Below are 16,724 nucleotides of genomic sequence, written 5' to 3'. Positions count from 1 at the left end.
TTCTTGAGACACCTTCAAAAAACATTCTTCCATCCATCTAAACATTCGCATTTTATAATACAGTAGAACCTTGAGAAGTTAAAGTCCAAAGGAAACAAAATATTTTAAGTCATCAAGGGTCTATGTTGTAGAGGTTTTGGGCTCTGATGGGAAGGGAACATATTACTTTTTGAAGTTATAGAGGATTTTAAGTTACCGAGGTTTGAGTTATCGAGGTCCTACTGTATTAGACAAGAAGATCCATGCAAAATCAAACAACTTTTCGACGCATCTTCATCAAAGAAAGCAAATAACACATACAGACTCCTTGGACTGCATTAAAATTGGGTAAAGTATCGTTTGACAATTTAATTTAGTTTTAATTGGCTTTAATGTCCTTATAGATTTTTAGAAAAACGATCCTATCTTGTTCACGAGCCGGTAAGGTTATGACAATTTTGACGGGATGAATTTTTTAGTGTTTTTATCAGTTTTTAACACCCTCTTTTAATTATTAGTTTTAACAGTATCAAACTTAAATTGTGTAGGAAGTTCTTTAGGTGTGCAATAAGAAAATTCCAAGTTAAAATGAGTGACAGATTAAAGTTAACAAAAGGTCAATATTTTATTTAAGGTTCATTTCTATCCTGCGTTATCGGCTAATAAATACGATAGAGGACATGTTTTCAGTGGATAAAATATGGAAAACATGAAAATGCGTGTCACGGGCAATACATTAGTGGATTTTTTTCTTGATAAGGAGGTGGATCAACGGGTCAAAACACATGCATATATCGCTGATTTAATTGTCTATATGCATGTAACTTAATTTGCAATTTAGTTTTTCAGTATATGTAGTATACGTATTGGAAATGATGTGTTGCAAACATCAATGCTTGTGTTTGTTGATGCAAGTTTGTGGAATCGAAAAATATATCATCGTGATTTTATTAATTACATATTTAAATAAAATATTTTGTAATGTTCCAAAATTTTAAAATAAAACGTGTTTGACTTGAACAGATAAACACCACAAAAGTACCAGTAGCTTAGCTGGTGTACTATTGGATGGAACTCTTTCAGAAAGAAAGTTACTTGTTAAAGGTATTTTTTTGTAAACTGCATAACCGTTTGGCAATATACTTATGATTAGGTTTTGCAAGCAACATCGTTCGCGCGAAATTAAAAATCTAGTAATAAAATTAGTCTATGGCATCCTGGGATAGTGTAGTTCCCCAATATTGGAAGATTTTTTCAAATAGGTTCAGTAGTGTCAGAACCTATTCGATGCAAACATACAAGCAAACAATCGAATCTTTCCTCTTTCTAATGTCAGTATAGAAGAAACACAGAAATCTAATAGATATCTCACAGAATTAAATATGAAAATAGCATTACCGTTTTTCTACTTTAACTTTTTCCGAACTATTTATAATATACACTGAAGAAAAAAAATCTTTACCTTAAATTAATTAAATTTTTCCAGCAACAAATCATGAAGATAAATTTCAATTTGCGGAAACCCGATGCACAGAATTACAAGAAAAGCTCTCAGATTTAATTAATAATTCGAAAAGACGTAAAAACCTGAAAAAAAGGAGGTAAGAATAAAACAAATTTTGTTAAAATAACATTTATTCTAGAGAATCGAAATATAGTTAAATATAAACAAGATGAGAAATAGTCTTATTATATCTAATTGCCTTTTTTTGGATTTCGCTCATAATCCTGGTGTAGAAAATTGCCCAAAGTTGTGCTTAGAATATTTTTTTAATACCCAAAAATAATTTTGTTTGTTTAGTGCAACTGGACTCAACACTATAGGAAAGATGTCGGAGTTCAACTCAGATTATGTAACTATAAGAAAAAAAAATCCTAAAAGTAAGTTTTTTAAACTTTACTTTTCACCTAGGGCAGCCATACACTGTCTGCCTATGTTCCTTAAATGTTGTTTACCTATCGCCGTCTATCTGAAATGGTATTTTACGTAAAATCATTTATAAAGGTACAAGTAAGCATTTCTTTGTTTCTTGGGAAGGGGTACACTTGCCAGTAGAATAGAGTAGTAGCTTACAATCTACTTACTGGCATGTGGCAGTTACTAGCGTAACGCGAATATATACCAGTAACAACCGGACAAATTAAATGAACACAAGTATGTAGGGGATGAGTCTTCTCAATGTCAACCTTCGTACCACACACATGCCCGTAGTTGTCTCAAAATCAATTACCGTGGTAACTAAATGTCAGCCTGTTTCTAGTGATAGCAATGTCTCTAATAGTAACTTCCAATTTTATTTTATCATTTAAATTCTAGGACAGTGTAAGGAAGAAACGTTTTGCGAATGGGACAACGAATTTGCACAAACTGGCAATAACGCGTAAGTACTACTCATGAATTGAAACCTTGATGTTTCTTACTAATTGTTTGTTATCTACAGTATAAATACTTTTTTAAAACACTATCTTTTACCCTCGATTCCGTCGATGGAGAGGATAAACAGCAAAGTACTAGTAGACTTTGCTCTACATCCTTGCCAAATGTCAACAATATCCATTCCGCAGTTAGGGTTACAAACTCGAACATCTATCCATCCATACAATATTTACATTCATAATATTAGAAAAATAAATTAGTAAGACTTTTATTTACGTAGTGGAACTGGAATGAACTCCATGGGAAAGGTGTCGGAGGGCACTGCAGATTATGTAACAATAAAGAAAAAAACTCCAAAAAGTAAGTTTCCGATTTATTTATGACTGATTATCCGACCCGACTTCACCTACGTAGAGAAGAGATAACAAAATATTTGAAACTACTCGCTGATACAAGTTTGGCTTATAATGTATAAACATACTTACAATAACATTTCACGTTTACATTAAAGGACAAAGTAAGGAAGAAACTACCTATTGTGAGTGGGACAATGAATTTGTTCAAACGGGCAATAACATGTAAGTATTTGACAGAATCTTGAAAGTAGGAATGCTTTATAATAAGCACAGTCTACTTAAACTTCAAGTTTTTAATAACCTTTTCATTGTTTATATAGAAATTTGAATATCTTTATGCTAAGCAGCTCTATTGTATTAGTTTCAATCTGACATCGTACTTTCCATTTGAATTGGCTTAATTACATTTTTAAATACTATTATTCGTGTAATACTGATAACTCTTTATCTAACAGGCCACCACTACACGAAGCAAATGGCGTTAGAGGCGACGGAGAAAGTAAATATATTAGTACATTAGTTGTTGACCGCGATACGTTCGCGAAGTATTAAAAAACATGCGAACTATAAAACAATACTACGTATCCCTCAGCAAATTGACATTTTTCGGGGATGAACCGTATCCCGTGTGTTATTCCAGACGTTGTTTTGTTTTTGTGCCGAATTTCAATACGATATGTTGAACTATTGCAGAATTATTGAGTAAACAAAAAAAATATGTATTCCACGGAAACCGTTACTATCTGGTATCAAAAGTAGCCTATGAGTTCTTCCAGACTATCCTCTACACCTATGCCAAATATCATGGAAATCCGTTAAGCAGTTTAAGTTAAAGACTCTAAGAAACATCCATCCATCTAAACTTTTGCACGTGAACTATTAGTAACAGTAAGATTTTGCAGTTTCTCTTCGGTCGAGTTGTATAAAATAATTTTATTTATCAATGAAAAATATATTTGGATAATTTCTATTGCAGACCATGCATCTAAATCATCGCGTCATAGCGTGACTTATAAGACAAGAAGACGTTCTAGTACGTATTCCAGTAATATTATTACACTTACAACCTTACAAATAAACGCGGTATGAAGTTTAACTTAGGAATAAACTGAGTATAAGCAAATATTAGTACAAATTTGGATTATACTCAATTACTTGTAAGGCTGTTAATCTTTAGTTTTTTATGTACTCGGCCAACAGTATGCACTTTTTTAAGAAGGCTTATTATTAACCACATTATACGAATTGAAACAACAAAAGGGAATATGGACATTTTAAATAATAGTTTCTACTTTTAACACGCATAGCTGAATGGTGTATGAGACCGTCATTTGTCTACAAATCACGTTGAAGTAATCAGTTTCTTTAACTTCTACTATGTTCTTTTTTTTTGAAACGTAAAGATGATGGGATTGAAAATCCGAAACGACCTGTAGTGGAATTGTTCAATATGAATCGCAGCGAGTCTTCCGGGGACTCTTGGCAGGAAAATTATGCTGCATCTCAAAGAAAACATGGTCCCGGTGGTAATAAAAAAAGTATACTTTATATACCGTAATTTATTGACTCATAGTAACATGTCACAAGTAACACTCTTAAAGCAATCGTAGCTTTAGTAGTTTACTATTACATGCACATTAAAAGTTGGATTTGAAGTCAATACTAATATTATAAATGCGAAAGTTTACATGGATGGATGGATGCTTGTATCCTAAACGACTGAACGGATCTCGAAAATAATGGTATAAATGTAGAGCATAGTTTGGTAGAACACATATTTAGGTTACTTGCTTTTAATTTCTTTTAATTCCACATGGACGGCGTTGTGGATGAAAGCTAACCTTACATAATTGTAATAAAGATCTACTATTTTATTTTCCTTACCGCGGTCGCGTTGCGGAACTAAAGTATAACTAATTAACTGTTTTGCCCAGTTTTCCATACATTTTAGTGATTTTATCGCAATTCGCATAAATAGTTTATTTTGCTAATATTTTTGACATGATAAAAAGTTATTCAATATTTCCAGCTTACGCTGTCGTGCGGGGCACTGCACCCGCTCCTGTGGCTGAAAGTCTTACTGAAAGTGGAGACGAGTCAACTAAAAGGGTGATTGTCTCTCAATAGTAATTAAAATGGGTGAATTACTCTAGATTTTTCACGGAGTTTAGAGTTGCGTTGATCAGACTTGTACATACAGTTATTTTAAAAAGCACTCACCAATATATACTATTATTATAAAGAGGAAAACTTTGTTTGTTTGTTTGATTGTAATGAATATGCTCAAAAACTACTCGGCCGATTTTATAAATTCTTTCACCGTTAGGAAGGTAAATTATCTCTGTGTAACATAAGCTATTTTTCATTCCTTTATAAGTATTTTTAAATTTCACGCGGACGGAGTCGCGGGCAAATGCTAGTATAAAAAGAAGACTGAAAGAATCGACTGATTATTTTATTTAAAAGACTTTGATCGTAGAATGTACATAGGATATCATTGATTTAATTTTGTACAGAGCAAAAAAATAAGGAAAGTGATGAAGTTTATGGTGCGGCGGCGCTACGAGTTGCCGACGGTGGCGTCTCGGTCGAAGCAAAGGAGCACTAAGGCATACGAACCCAGCACAAATAAAGCGCACATACCTTTCGTGTCATCCAAGTCGGCAACGCCATCGCATAATGTGGGCTTGAATATTCAACAGGTGAAGTCCTATCTAAGCTTTATAATGCTTATATTTGCGCAAATATAAAAGTAATTTTATTTTCACCTAGGTCCTGCATGGCTTAAAAGTTAACCAACCAATATCAGAAATACCATCTACAATGGCTCATCATATGGGTAATTAATAAACGTAATTTTTAACTAATCTTTACAACCATATTAATCAGGCAGAATATGTTAAACGAAGGGCATAAATACATACATGAGGCGTTCCATTATGAATGAGATGTTACTGCTAAAATTCCTAGTTTACCAGTAAACTATTAAACTATTATTTTAATTTCAATTCCAGACTAAAGCTGATGTTATAGAACAGATTGTATTTAACTGTGGTACTGTTACAGGCCTTCGTCACTGCACCAGCGACGCGGGTGTTAAGGATGAGGTAATTTGATGGAATTAAAACGATCAATCAGAATACACACAAATACACCCACAGACTGAAATACTTTGGGTTCTCACTTTAAATATATCCGTACAAAAATACATTGCACTCACTTTTTTTAAGAGGGACATGATTCGATTTTGTACGGGTGGTGTAAAGTTGGAAACCATGGTAAGAAATGGAACGCATTCACACGCGTGTAACCGCGAGGGGTAGGCAGAGACCACGGTCTTTTGGCGTGGTCCTGGGACATCTCTCTCTTTTACGTTCATCTATGTATTTTTATGCCCTTTAATAAGGTCCAGGTAAAAGAGTTAAATGTGCTGAAGCTCGGGAAAGTGACCGTGACGCTGCCAAAATACAAATCAATGTCATTCGATCAGCTGCTGAGACTGTATGAATCTAACAACGTCATCGTTGGGAAGTTTCTGAAGACCGCCAGTTGCCGAAAACGTAGGCCCTCGTTGAAGAGGTAAGCATACTTTATACCATCGGAAAAAATACTCTATTCATATAAACTTTCGATGTCTTATAAACTTTGATACACGGCTGATGGAGAAAGGTAATAAATGTTTTTGTCTGTATGTTAATTCTATTGTGTCCTAACAAGACTGAACTGATTTAGAAAATCTAAAATAGGTATCTTAAAACCTAGAGTTTTACTATGAATACTCATGTCTATCAAATATTATACATTGTAACTTAATCATAAGTGTTCATGTATGTTGTGTAAAAGGGTTCCCTTTTATATCGAGACTAGTGCGTGGCGTGTGCTGTTGACAAATCATGGTAATTGAAACATTGTTAGGCTTGCAAAATGCAACCTAGAACTATAAATAATAAAGTTGATATTCCAGGATTAACCCGTCTAAAGCTCTTACTTTCAAATGCCACACGGAGGACAGCGACGATCTTATTGACCAGCAATCCTTCAGTAGCAAGCCGCCGCGCTGACATTATTCTCTTTGATTTCTATTGAAAATTAACAGTTTTATTTTGCATAAATAAAAATAAAAGAATATTAAGAAGAAATGATGACAATTTACACGCTGATTTTAATCAATACAACACCTTTTGGTTATAAGAAAAAAAAAGTAAATTTGCAAATAAATAACCTTAATCCAGATTGGTACTTGTTTTAATTGAACAATAATTTAGTTAACCCTCAATTAGTACTTCTATATTATTTTACTTTTTCGATAGTAGAGAATTCAAAAATCTAAAGTAATTATAATGTAAGGGATCATAAATTAAACTTCAAGTAATAATTTAATTCCATCAAGACAACATCTAATTGATAATTTTAATAATAATGAGTTATTAAATACACTAATAAATTTATTCTACTCTTAAGGGCCCACGGGATCAAAATGCTTATAGACGTAATGTATACTTAGAAAACAGTAAATAGATATAAATTACGTTAATGTAAAAATTTACCTTAAAATAAACGATAATAGTTTAAAACACTACTACACGGAAAAATCGTGTTGTGTGTACAATCGGGGAATCTGGTGGTGTTACACCTCAAAAACTAAGGCCATTTAAAAGTATTGTACACATTAAGACGCAGATGCGGAATAATAAATAATACACCGAGGCTTTCAAATGTCTACGAAAAAAGAACAGTCATTGGTACACGGCTAATTGTTTTTAATTTTAATCTCGTGGTTTACGCAACTCAACAACAACTCACAACATTGCTACCTGATTATTTGTAAGAAGAGGCGGAGTTGTAAGGAACAAGGCTGTTTTTCCGTTATTGAAACACCGCGAGATTGCGCGACTGTACCTACTTGTGTGCAAAAATCCTGTGGGTCCCTAAGTATTACATTTAATGTCTAAAATCATTATTAAAAGTTAAAATTTACTAGAGATTAATGTTATTTTCTAAAGTTTTAGCACGAATAAGTTAAAATAGACGTTGTATTTTTGTGTTTTACACATTTAAAATCTAAAACAATAAGACACAACGATAATACAAACATCTATAAGTTGCAAATAAAACAAAATAATAAGGCCATTCTAAAGATAATATGTACATCACTAAAGTTAAGACTCGAAGTCAAATGTTAAAAAATCTGTTTTGATCATAGAAAGGTAACGTCCTAACTTTATTGAAAGCTGAAAATTGTAAGACAAAATTTGTTTAAACAATCAATCAAAATATTAAGATGATGAAAATGTTGCTTTTAATTAATTTACAGAACGATGTTTGTATTTGTTAATTCCTACCGTCGAATGACCCTTACAGTAACATACAATTGTAGTTTTTTTCTAAAATAAGAAAGACATATTTATACAGGTATTTCGACAGTGGAAACTCATTCGGATAACATGAAAAATTCAACATATCATTTACATACATTAAAATAATACAATTAATTAACTTTTTTACATTCATTACATTTTATAGTTTCTGTCAAGATTTTCATCAGAATCATCTTACTAGTAAGCTATAAGCAACATCTTATAACGCAATATCTTGTTTTTGTAATTCATATTTGCGAATATATGTAAATAGGAATAAGCTTTTTACAGATAGAAGGTAGACTGCTATGAAATATCAATAAAAAGCTATCTTTCTATAAACATTAAAATCTTAAGGGTTAGTAGTTAATTTAAAAATTTTATGTTGATTATTTTACTACGTAAATTATGTACATGGGTATTTGTTTTCAACCGACTTCAAAACGATGGTGGATCTAAATTTTTTTATCAATATTTCATGGGAAATATTAAACTATGAAAGATTTAACTTGTTGATTTTTGATTTGGAACAGGTGCATACTAATGCTAGGTTTCTGAAGTTTCCACTTATTTTGCCATTACCTAGCGATTATTATTAGTTTCATCGGAGTAAAACTCAAGCTACCGAAGTTCGGAAATGCATTTCATGAATTTATCGAACCAAAAACACTAATGATTAGTTAAACGTAGCAGGGAAACCCACCATAACTCCGATCTAACTAATCCGATGTTTTTGAGTTGGTATTTCGAGTTGGTGAGTTGTTATCTAATGATGAGTGGATATTGAATGTTTTTTCGTTTTGTTAAGTTGGTATATCTTGTTGGTGAGTTGTTATTTTTGATAGTGTTGTGTTTAGTTCCGGGTGTCTGTGGAAGAGGGTAGATTCTCTCCTTCGGGCTTGTGCCTGGCGTGGAGGTACGGATCCTGCAAGGCAGGCCAGTCTGCCGGCGCCCACTCCGATGTCGACACTTCCGCCGGCCGCTCAGCTGGCTCGCCCTTGCTGCACTCCAGCGGTAGCGGCTTTGGAGTCTCAATCCTATTCAAACGATGTGCTCAAAATAAAAAAATAACTCCCTCTTGAATTATCAAATATGTTAAAACTCGTTTTACCTGCAGCATTATTTCTAGTACTAAACAATATAGATCTAAATAACTAATTTGTATAATTTTATTTGGACAAGAAGACATTTTAATGGCAGCATACGCTTTCGTACACGACCAGGTGCACATTTTATTAAGAAAACGTAATTAGGGAAAAAACTAGATTGTAGGTTTGTATATAGAAAATACCTCACGCGTTCAGGCGATTGCATCGCATCGTTGGTGCTCGATATCTCCAAGTCCTCGGTATAGCTCATGTGTAGCTTTTCTCCATCGTTTCGCTGATCTTTATCTAAGAACAATGACATTATACATTACAATTGAAAGTAAAAAAAAGGAAAAACGTAACAGCCGGCAATAATAGTTTAAAGTCATTCAATGGGTCCTAGGATATACCTATTTGCTGAAAAATTACTTTCAATGTATATGTTAGGAATTACCGTCGACACTGATGGCGGCTTCTGGCCAGCCGAGGGAGTCACCCTCGACGTCTACCGGCTCATCCTCAGCGTCGTAACGCGGCTCCCGCGGCCGCTCCTCACGCCGCTCCTCTTCCAGCTCATAGCCGAGCATGCTCTCCACCGTGTGGTGACGCTTGCGTGTGCGCAACTTTAGACGACGCTGACGGTTCGCGCGGATACGCTGATATGTCTAAACACCAAATATTAACAACAAAAAGGTGAAGGTTTTCGAATAATCTACTACAATGGAACATGTACCCGATTTTAGTTGAACTTAGAGGAGCTATAATTTTTTTATTGTTCTGAAGAATGCGTAATTCCTACCTCCCAGCGAGCATCTTCATCCTGGTGATGTAATGAATGGGTGGAAGGCACGGCGGCATCCCTCGGGAGAGCACTTAGGCTGTACAGGTGCTGCAGCTCCTGCAGGAAGTGAGCTTGCGCGACGCCGGGCCCCAGCCGTGCGCCGCATACGCCGCAAGATGTCTTACGCTCACCGTCAGCTGTTCACACACAATGCTACCTTAGACTAAATCGGTCACACTAGACCTCGATGTCTTACTATAAGTATTGATATAGTACGTAGAATTGTAAATGTTCATAAAAAACTATGACATACGGGAAAAGAAGTCGTGTGAGTCAGTGCATGGGGCACTGGCTGGGGGCTCGTCATCCTTCGAAGGGCGCGGGGAGGCGGAGGCGGCCGAGCCGGGGGAGCTCGTATCGTCGCGCGCTACGTAGCTGTGTCGGTACAGCGGCGGAGTGCCAGTCTCGTCGCGAACACTCTAATATACATACATAAACATTGTCATAAACTTAACTTCCTACCCAGTTCAGATTTTTAATCCTTTGATTTTGGTATCGCAAACCGTACCTTAGTACATGATTTTAAGCTTTAGAATAGATAAAAAAATATTAGAAATCATTTAATGTGGTTTACCCAAACTTACTCTACTAACTTAAAGCCTAACAACATAAAAGATAATTTCATTATGTATTATCCTATATATTATGTGTCTTATACCCTTAGAGCTTGTCCGACGGTATGCCCAAGAGCGTACTGTTCGCCCAGATGTCTTGCAAACGCCTTGCCCGGGTATAACGGATGAAATGCAGCGCCGATGGGCCTGAAGGCACCACAGCCGAAGCTCTGCAGCGCTGGGTGCAGGAACTGAGGCGCCATGTGGTGAAGGAAACCCTCCATGACTGAGTTCTACAAACAACTCACACGATTATTGCTATTCATTAAATTATAAATACGCACAGCGATAAACATATTTTTTTAATTGGACAATTACACATACAGTACTTTTCAAATTTAAATACGGAGTGTCGTTAAACGTCTGTTAAAAAGTTTTTTAAAAAGAAAACTTGTTGAGCTCAAAGTACAATCTGCAGTTTACAGAAATATATCATCTTGAGTATAACTAGTATGTGTTACAACGTGACATTAAAACACAATGCTCGTTCCAAAAATCTATTAAAAAGAAAAATTAACGACCTCATAAAGCACTTTTAAGCGGCTGCCGTATTGATAGTTTCGTGGAAAGTAATCATTCAGGTTTTACAAAAGAAACAAACAAATAGTTGGGAATTACGGCTGTTGAAAGCGATCAAACCGCACACATACAAGAATGCTTATAAAATTGTTTATTTTGAAAGCAATTGTATTACTCCTCTAGTGGCCAGCGTTTATACTAACAAGCAAGTGGCCGCGCTTGGACGGGGAAAGACGGAGCTAACGAGTACAGCTTAGAATGCAAATAACTGCAACTTTGACAAACATTAATTTTCTACTATTATGCATGTCAAATAGATCCAATTATCCTGCTATCAACTATAATCAGTTGGTGAATGTAGAATATGGTTTTGTTTCATCGATGCATAAAAAGTCTTTACAACCGCATAGATTCTTGATGCTCATGTGAAGAACAAATTAGAAAAAATATATTTTTAACTTATCAATATCAAGAATAACTAGTAAATTGTTTTAGGATAGAATTGCGTTATCAGTTTGTTTTTTCAAACAATCGACAATTCTCAAGTATACCAAATTACGAGCGAAAGTTTACTACCAATTGCCACACTTTGGTAACCGAAAATATTAATTAAATATTGTAAACATTTTTTTGTATTTCTCATGTTTTTTCTTTGGCAAATAAACATCCAGATAATACATAGTTATTGAGAAAATAAGAGTGCGTAACGGATATCTTGGCGTTCTTTGTAAAGGCTAACAGTAGAACATCTTCAATTAACACTAGTGTACACGTGCCTTAATGTTGACGGTGGGTTCTCTGCAATCAGTGCAGTCCGCTTCAGCCGCCTGCTGATCGGCGTCAGCTAGTTTGAATTTCCAATTAGTCGTGATGTCCAATGTATAATGGTTCGAATGGCGTTGTTGTCGTAATCAATCGTGGAAGTAAACAGAAGCCATCTCCTTTGTGCGGAGACGTGTTAGAACGTTAGATCGTCGTCAATACAAACACAACGACCACATTGCACAACCAATACGTGCAAGTTACTTTGTAGTGAAGCCGAGCTGTTCACTTGTGTTTCTTTGATCAGTGCCGGGCTTGATTAGAGGGACAGGGTTGATGACTTTATTCATTACGTACGGATTTTAATGTATCTATTAAGTGAACAATTACTGCTAAATATCTCATGTTTTTGTGACTAACATACGTTTGATTTTAGGAGGTGCATAAACCGGATGAGCGATTGAGAGACAGCCGATTACAAGGTGTCCAAAGAATAAAAAATCTTATCTGGAATTAAAATGTCTTTATCATCGATAGGAATAAATATTTTTCGCAATGATAAAGTGATATAGATAACTACTATTCTTGGTCACAGTTTAAAAAAATATATAGAGTCTGCATAGATGTTTAGTTAAAAGATAAATGTAATACATAAGTAAGAAGTATGTAAGTTGTAACAAGTAATAAACAGAGAGTTTAATGTTATGATAAGTGGATCAGTTGCAAGGAGTTCCGGGTGCGAGCAGTTGGCACTCGTTACTGGCGGCTATCCGGTCTATTGTTGTTGCGCCGAAACTAAACAATTGGGAAAAGAATAGTACGCCCGGGGCCGGCGATAAATACACGCTCTAAAGTAAACGTTATGAAGTGATACATATGGTGGCACTCGCACAGAGGCCTTTAACTATTTTAGAAGTCTTGTTTATAGTATACTGTTTCAGATTTTAATACAAGAGTAATTTTCAAGACTATGGTTAATTCTTGTCATTGTTCGTCAGTTTCTATTGTCGTAGTTTGTATAAAAAGGATATAAATACCAGCTTATGCCCGCAACTCCTTTCGCGTTATATTATTATGATGTTAAAAGTCACAGATAAAAATAATTTACGGTTGATAATTAGTTTTAAACCGACTTCTAAAAGTAGGAGGTTAAAAATTCTATCCATTTTTTTGTTGGGAAAATATTCCGACAATGCTAACTCATAGTAATAATAACGCAATATTAAAATGACAACTAAACTCCATCACGTATTGTATCTTTTTTTAATACTAAATTAATGATACAATTTACTTTATACATGCTTTCGCTCGCGGCTTAGTCCTCGTGGAATTACAAAAACAAAAGTGAGTAGCCTATGTATTCTTCCAAACTATCCTTTCCACTTATACCAAATTTGATCGAAATCCGTTCAGCCGTTTAGACTACAAACTTTGACAAGATTTATCCATCCATCTAAACTTTGGCATTTATAATATTAGTATCATGTATCATATGTAATACTAATATTGTACGTAATTGGGGTAAGTAAGGATAAATAGCTTGTAAAAGGCCCAATAAGTGGGCAATAAAAAGGAAACCAGCCGCGGTTGAAAGAATTACAACGAGGCCTGATTTATGCGCGATAGGAATTCGACCCTCTTTTCAATAAATGCTGCGATAAGAATCATTGCCTATCGTCTTATACATCTCTGATACTACTAGATGTTTTATTTAAATGTTATAGTATGTACGTCTTCTAAAGAAATTGAATAATTTCTAAACATTAGTTACTTATTTTTAAGGTATGTGGAAAACTCGTGTACAACGGAAAATTGTGGATTCCAAATTACTATGTCTAGAGGTAATTGTTTGGACACTAGATGGCTTTAAAAATATTTTTTTAATATAAAAATAACTATTGATGTTCTTGTAACGTCCTGAGTCTTTAAGTATTTTCATAAACCAATCGATTTACGAACGTATAATAATAAGGTAATAAAAACGAACATTTAAATACAGTAAAATTGAAGTTGTTTTGCTAACAAAACACAAAACAATTGGTATGTTGGAAGATACAAGATACGTTTCACTTATCCGTAGATTTGGAGCAGACAAAACGATGAAATCTTTGCGGTGCTTTTGTCGCTTAACGCAGCGATTCGTCTAACAACGTTTAGACGTGGCATCTTTGGGGAAAATACCCTTGATTTACAATACCGTAGGAAGCTATCAAACAGAAATTATACAGTGTCTAATCGAGATGTTACATGTTTATTGAATAATCTGCTGGATGGTGAAATTTTTTGATTACATTTTTTACTATAAAATTAAACATGTTTTTTTTTTCATAAATATGTGTTTATTTTCAATTAAATTAAAACGTAATAAAGGTCGTAAAATTAGTTGTTATTGTGTTTTAACAAATTTCTCCGATGTTATTATCATGTTTTTCCCACAACTGCTATTTCAGGTTGGTTTTCCCCTTGCATTACGGTACCACTTCGTTATGTTAACGCCAGTACAATACCCAAGATTTCTATGATATATTTTTCCTGTAGAAAGTATATAGAAAATATGCATTAGAAATCAATCTCTTTTTAATTTTTTAACAATTAACCATTATTATATTATTATTTATAATCTATGATAGGAGTAATTGTTCCTTTATTCAGTTTAATAAAGTATAATATTATTAAAACTTATATAACTTTAGGTCATGTTTTTTTTTTTATTTTATGCCGATTTTTTTATTGGTTAAGATAAAATCCTTTCTTTAAGATGCAATTATTCTTTAGATTAATATTTTTCGCGAAGCATCCGTATTACGATAAAGACTATTTGAATAAATAACAGGTTAAATAAAGAAAATATTCAAACTTCAATTCGCAGAGCATATTTGATTCAATAATATGTTCAAACGATTACCATTTATTGATAAATCAAATAAACGATCCCTGCCATGTTTTAACTCGGTTCTAGCATCTTGCAACCTGAAAATAATTTTGTAAGTAATTGTTAAAATGTTATACCGATTTCATAGAAATTCATTCTAGTGTCGTATACTCAGCATTTTTTCTTGTTTTATTTAACTCAAATTAAGTATCCGTCGATTATTTAAAAAGAGTTTTATAAAAAGAAAGCATAAACAGGAATACAATCTACTTAAAGATAATTTCTTTGCGACAGTAATTGCTTTTGTAAGATTATCTTATTAGTGATCCAAAAGTATTAGTGGTATAAAAGCATAATTTTTTTTTGTTAATTATTCAATGTAAACCTCAATTTATTGTTACAAAATTAAATGTGGTTAATTTTTATGTCTTGCGCTGATTAAATTAGTTGCAAGTGTAAGAAAATTTACTTAATATCTTGATGTTATCCATTCATAGCCATATTAAAAAGTGTAGCTACGTGAAAATCCAGCGGTGGTTATTAACTTTTTTTGGTTTAAATAAATTCGGCCGGTTTAAATATAAAATGTATACTTTAACAAAAAGTTATTAAATTTCCACATCCCTTAATGTTTTCTTGGGATAGCTAATAGTTTTTTGGGAAAATTTTTAAGGGTATCGATCATTTAGCTATTTGGTTTATTTAAAAAACATCAGACTTTGAAAAAAACATACTTTTATTAATGTTTTTGAGAAACTGTTTTAAAATAACTAGGTTTTTACTTTTTTAAATAAATTAAAGCATTTTTCCCGTGTCAATAATGAAAATAGATAAAAGGAAATTAAAGAAGACATTTTAAAATTTATGTATCAACGTAGCTATTTTTTTAACATTTTCAAAGTTTAAAAAAAAACAAACGTTAAGCTAGTTAAAAAATAATAATCTAATTTAAGCAATATAAGTTAGAATATAACCTTTACTTCTCGCACCGAAATGCGTTTTTCTACGTGAAGAAAAAACATATATGAAGAATATTCTAAGTTGGTTTGGTTTAAGGTAGCTAGTAATCTTATTTAAAACTTCAATATGTAATTATGTCCCTATAACTTAACTATTCTCGCATCTCTAATAAATTAAATAATAAGCCAAGAATTATATTCATCTCTCAACAACTATTTTTTTTAAATTAACGCTTAACTCTAAAATTAGGAATTCTGCGGTGAAACTTTAAGTAAATTTTCAATAACCCAAAGTAGCTCCCTTAACACAATTATTAATTGATAACTGATGATCGAATTTATACGGATTTTGGAAATAAAATAAAAACATTTCTTATAAAATATATTAGAATAAATAGATATTTATCGCGGTCATATTAAATTACATTTAATTACTTCAATCAAAAGTTCCTTTTTTTTTTAAATATTATTACGTCTTTAAAAAAGTAAATGTTAGTTGTACGATTATTTTAAGGTGAATTTAATACAAGAATTGTACTTACGTGATTGTTCGGGCGACACGGAAAAACTAGACGAGAGCGCGGATGATCACTAAACGATAGTGCACTTTGCGCGACGTTCAGAGAGCGACTGAGGAAAATTTCTGACTTGCGCTTCGGTGCGCTGGGCGGACACACTTCTGACACGCCCATCACGAAACAGCGATAAAAATCGTACAATGTCCTAAACTCTTTTTTTTTATATCACGTATAAAATTCTTTAAAACTGTATAAGCATTTGCTTAGCATTTTTACGTATTAAACTGTGAGCCACGTTTTAACATGGGTCACAGTTTAATATTATCATGTTTATCCCAATTTCGATATTAAGCATTCCACAGAGACTAACTGTAAATGTAAATGATGAAATCGGAGTGCCTGTATGTAATATAGAAAAAAAATCCAGATTTCTCAAAGACGATGTATTTTCTTTAGTGATAGCGAATTTAATAAATGTTTGT

General features: G+C 33.4%; 2 protein-coding genes across 3 annotated transcripts; one reads left to right on the top strand and one right to left on the bottom strand.

Moving 5' to 3' along the window:
• Positions 1-398: 398 nt before the first annotated feature.
• Positions 399-6,945, top strand: LOC106110228. 2 transcript variants are annotated; one of them, XM_013291969.1, is made up of 16 exons: positions 400-595; positions 1,003-1,083; positions 1,466-1,580; positions 1,781-1,860; positions 2,297-2,360; positions 2,637-2,716; positions 2,868-2,934; positions 3,168-3,211; positions 3,689-3,745; positions 4,116-4,238; positions 4,742-4,821; positions 5,229-5,414; positions 5,485-5,551; positions 5,779-5,819; positions 6,119-6,291; positions 6,677-6,945. In XM_013291969.1, the coding sequence occupies exons 1-16, from the start codon at positions 568-570 to the stop codon at positions 6,771-6,773; spliced, it is 1,383 nt and encodes a 460-aa protein (XP_013147423.1). In that variant the 5' UTR covers positions 400-567; the 3' UTR covers positions 6,774-6,945. The 2 variants fall into 2 exon arrangements, with proteins under 2 accessions (XP_013147424.1, XP_013147423.1); XM_013291970.1 differs by lacking the exons at positions 3,689-3,745; positions 4,116-4,238 and having other exon boundaries at positions 399-595.
• A 1,552-nt stretch (positions 6,946-8,497) lies between these two features.
• Positions 8,498-16,339, bottom strand: LOC106110236. Its single transcript, XM_013291980.1, has 7 exons — positions 16,267-16,339; positions 10,657-10,845; positions 10,252-10,417; positions 9,957-10,135; positions 9,612-9,822; positions 9,361-9,463; positions 8,498-9,106 (listed from the first exon to the last, which is right to left on the bottom strand). The coding sequence occupies exons 2-7, from the start codon at positions 10,834-10,836 to the stop codon at positions 8,923-8,925; spliced, it is 1,023 nt and encodes a 340-aa protein (XP_013147434.1). The 5' UTR covers positions 10,837-10,845; positions 16,267-16,339; the 3' UTR covers positions 8,498-8,922.
• Between the last annotated feature and the right edge of the window lie 385 nt (positions 16,340-16,724).

Source organism: Papilio polytes, unplaced genomic scaffold (assembly GCF_000836215.1).
Source record: "Papilio polytes unplaced genomic scaffold, Ppol_1.0 DF820711.1, whole genome shotgun sequence".
Lineage (NCBI taxonomy): Eukaryota > Metazoa > Arthropoda > Insecta > Lepidoptera > Papilionidae > Papilio > Papilio polytes.
This window is presented reverse-complemented; position numbering and strand designations above follow the sequence as displayed.

Bases quoted from the DNA above. Each gene is read 5' to 3' on its own strand.
- LOC106110236 (XM_013291980.1), bottom strand. From the start codon at position 10,836: ATGGAGGGTTTCCTTCACCACATGGCGCCTCAGTTCCTGCACCCAGCG. The intron at 10,136-10,251 runs GTATGTCATAGT...GTGTGTGAACAG, and splicing joins CTCACACGACTTCTTTTCCC to CTGACGGTGAGCGTAAGACA. The intron at 9,823-9,956 runs GTAGGAATTACG...TTTGGTGTTTAG, and splicing joins ATGAAGATGCTCGCTGGGAG to ACATATCAGCGTATCCGCGC.
- LOC106110228 (XM_013291969.1), top strand. From the start codon at position 568: ATGAGTGACAGATTAAAGTTAACAAAAG. The intron at 3,212-3,688 runs GTAAATATATTA...TTTCTATTGCAG, and splicing joins CGTTAGAGGCGACGGAGAAA to ACCATGCATCTAAATCATCG. The intron at 4,822-5,228 runs GTGATTGTCTCT...AATTTTGTACAG, and splicing joins GAGACGAGTCAACTAAAAGG to AGCAAAAAAATAAGGAAAGT.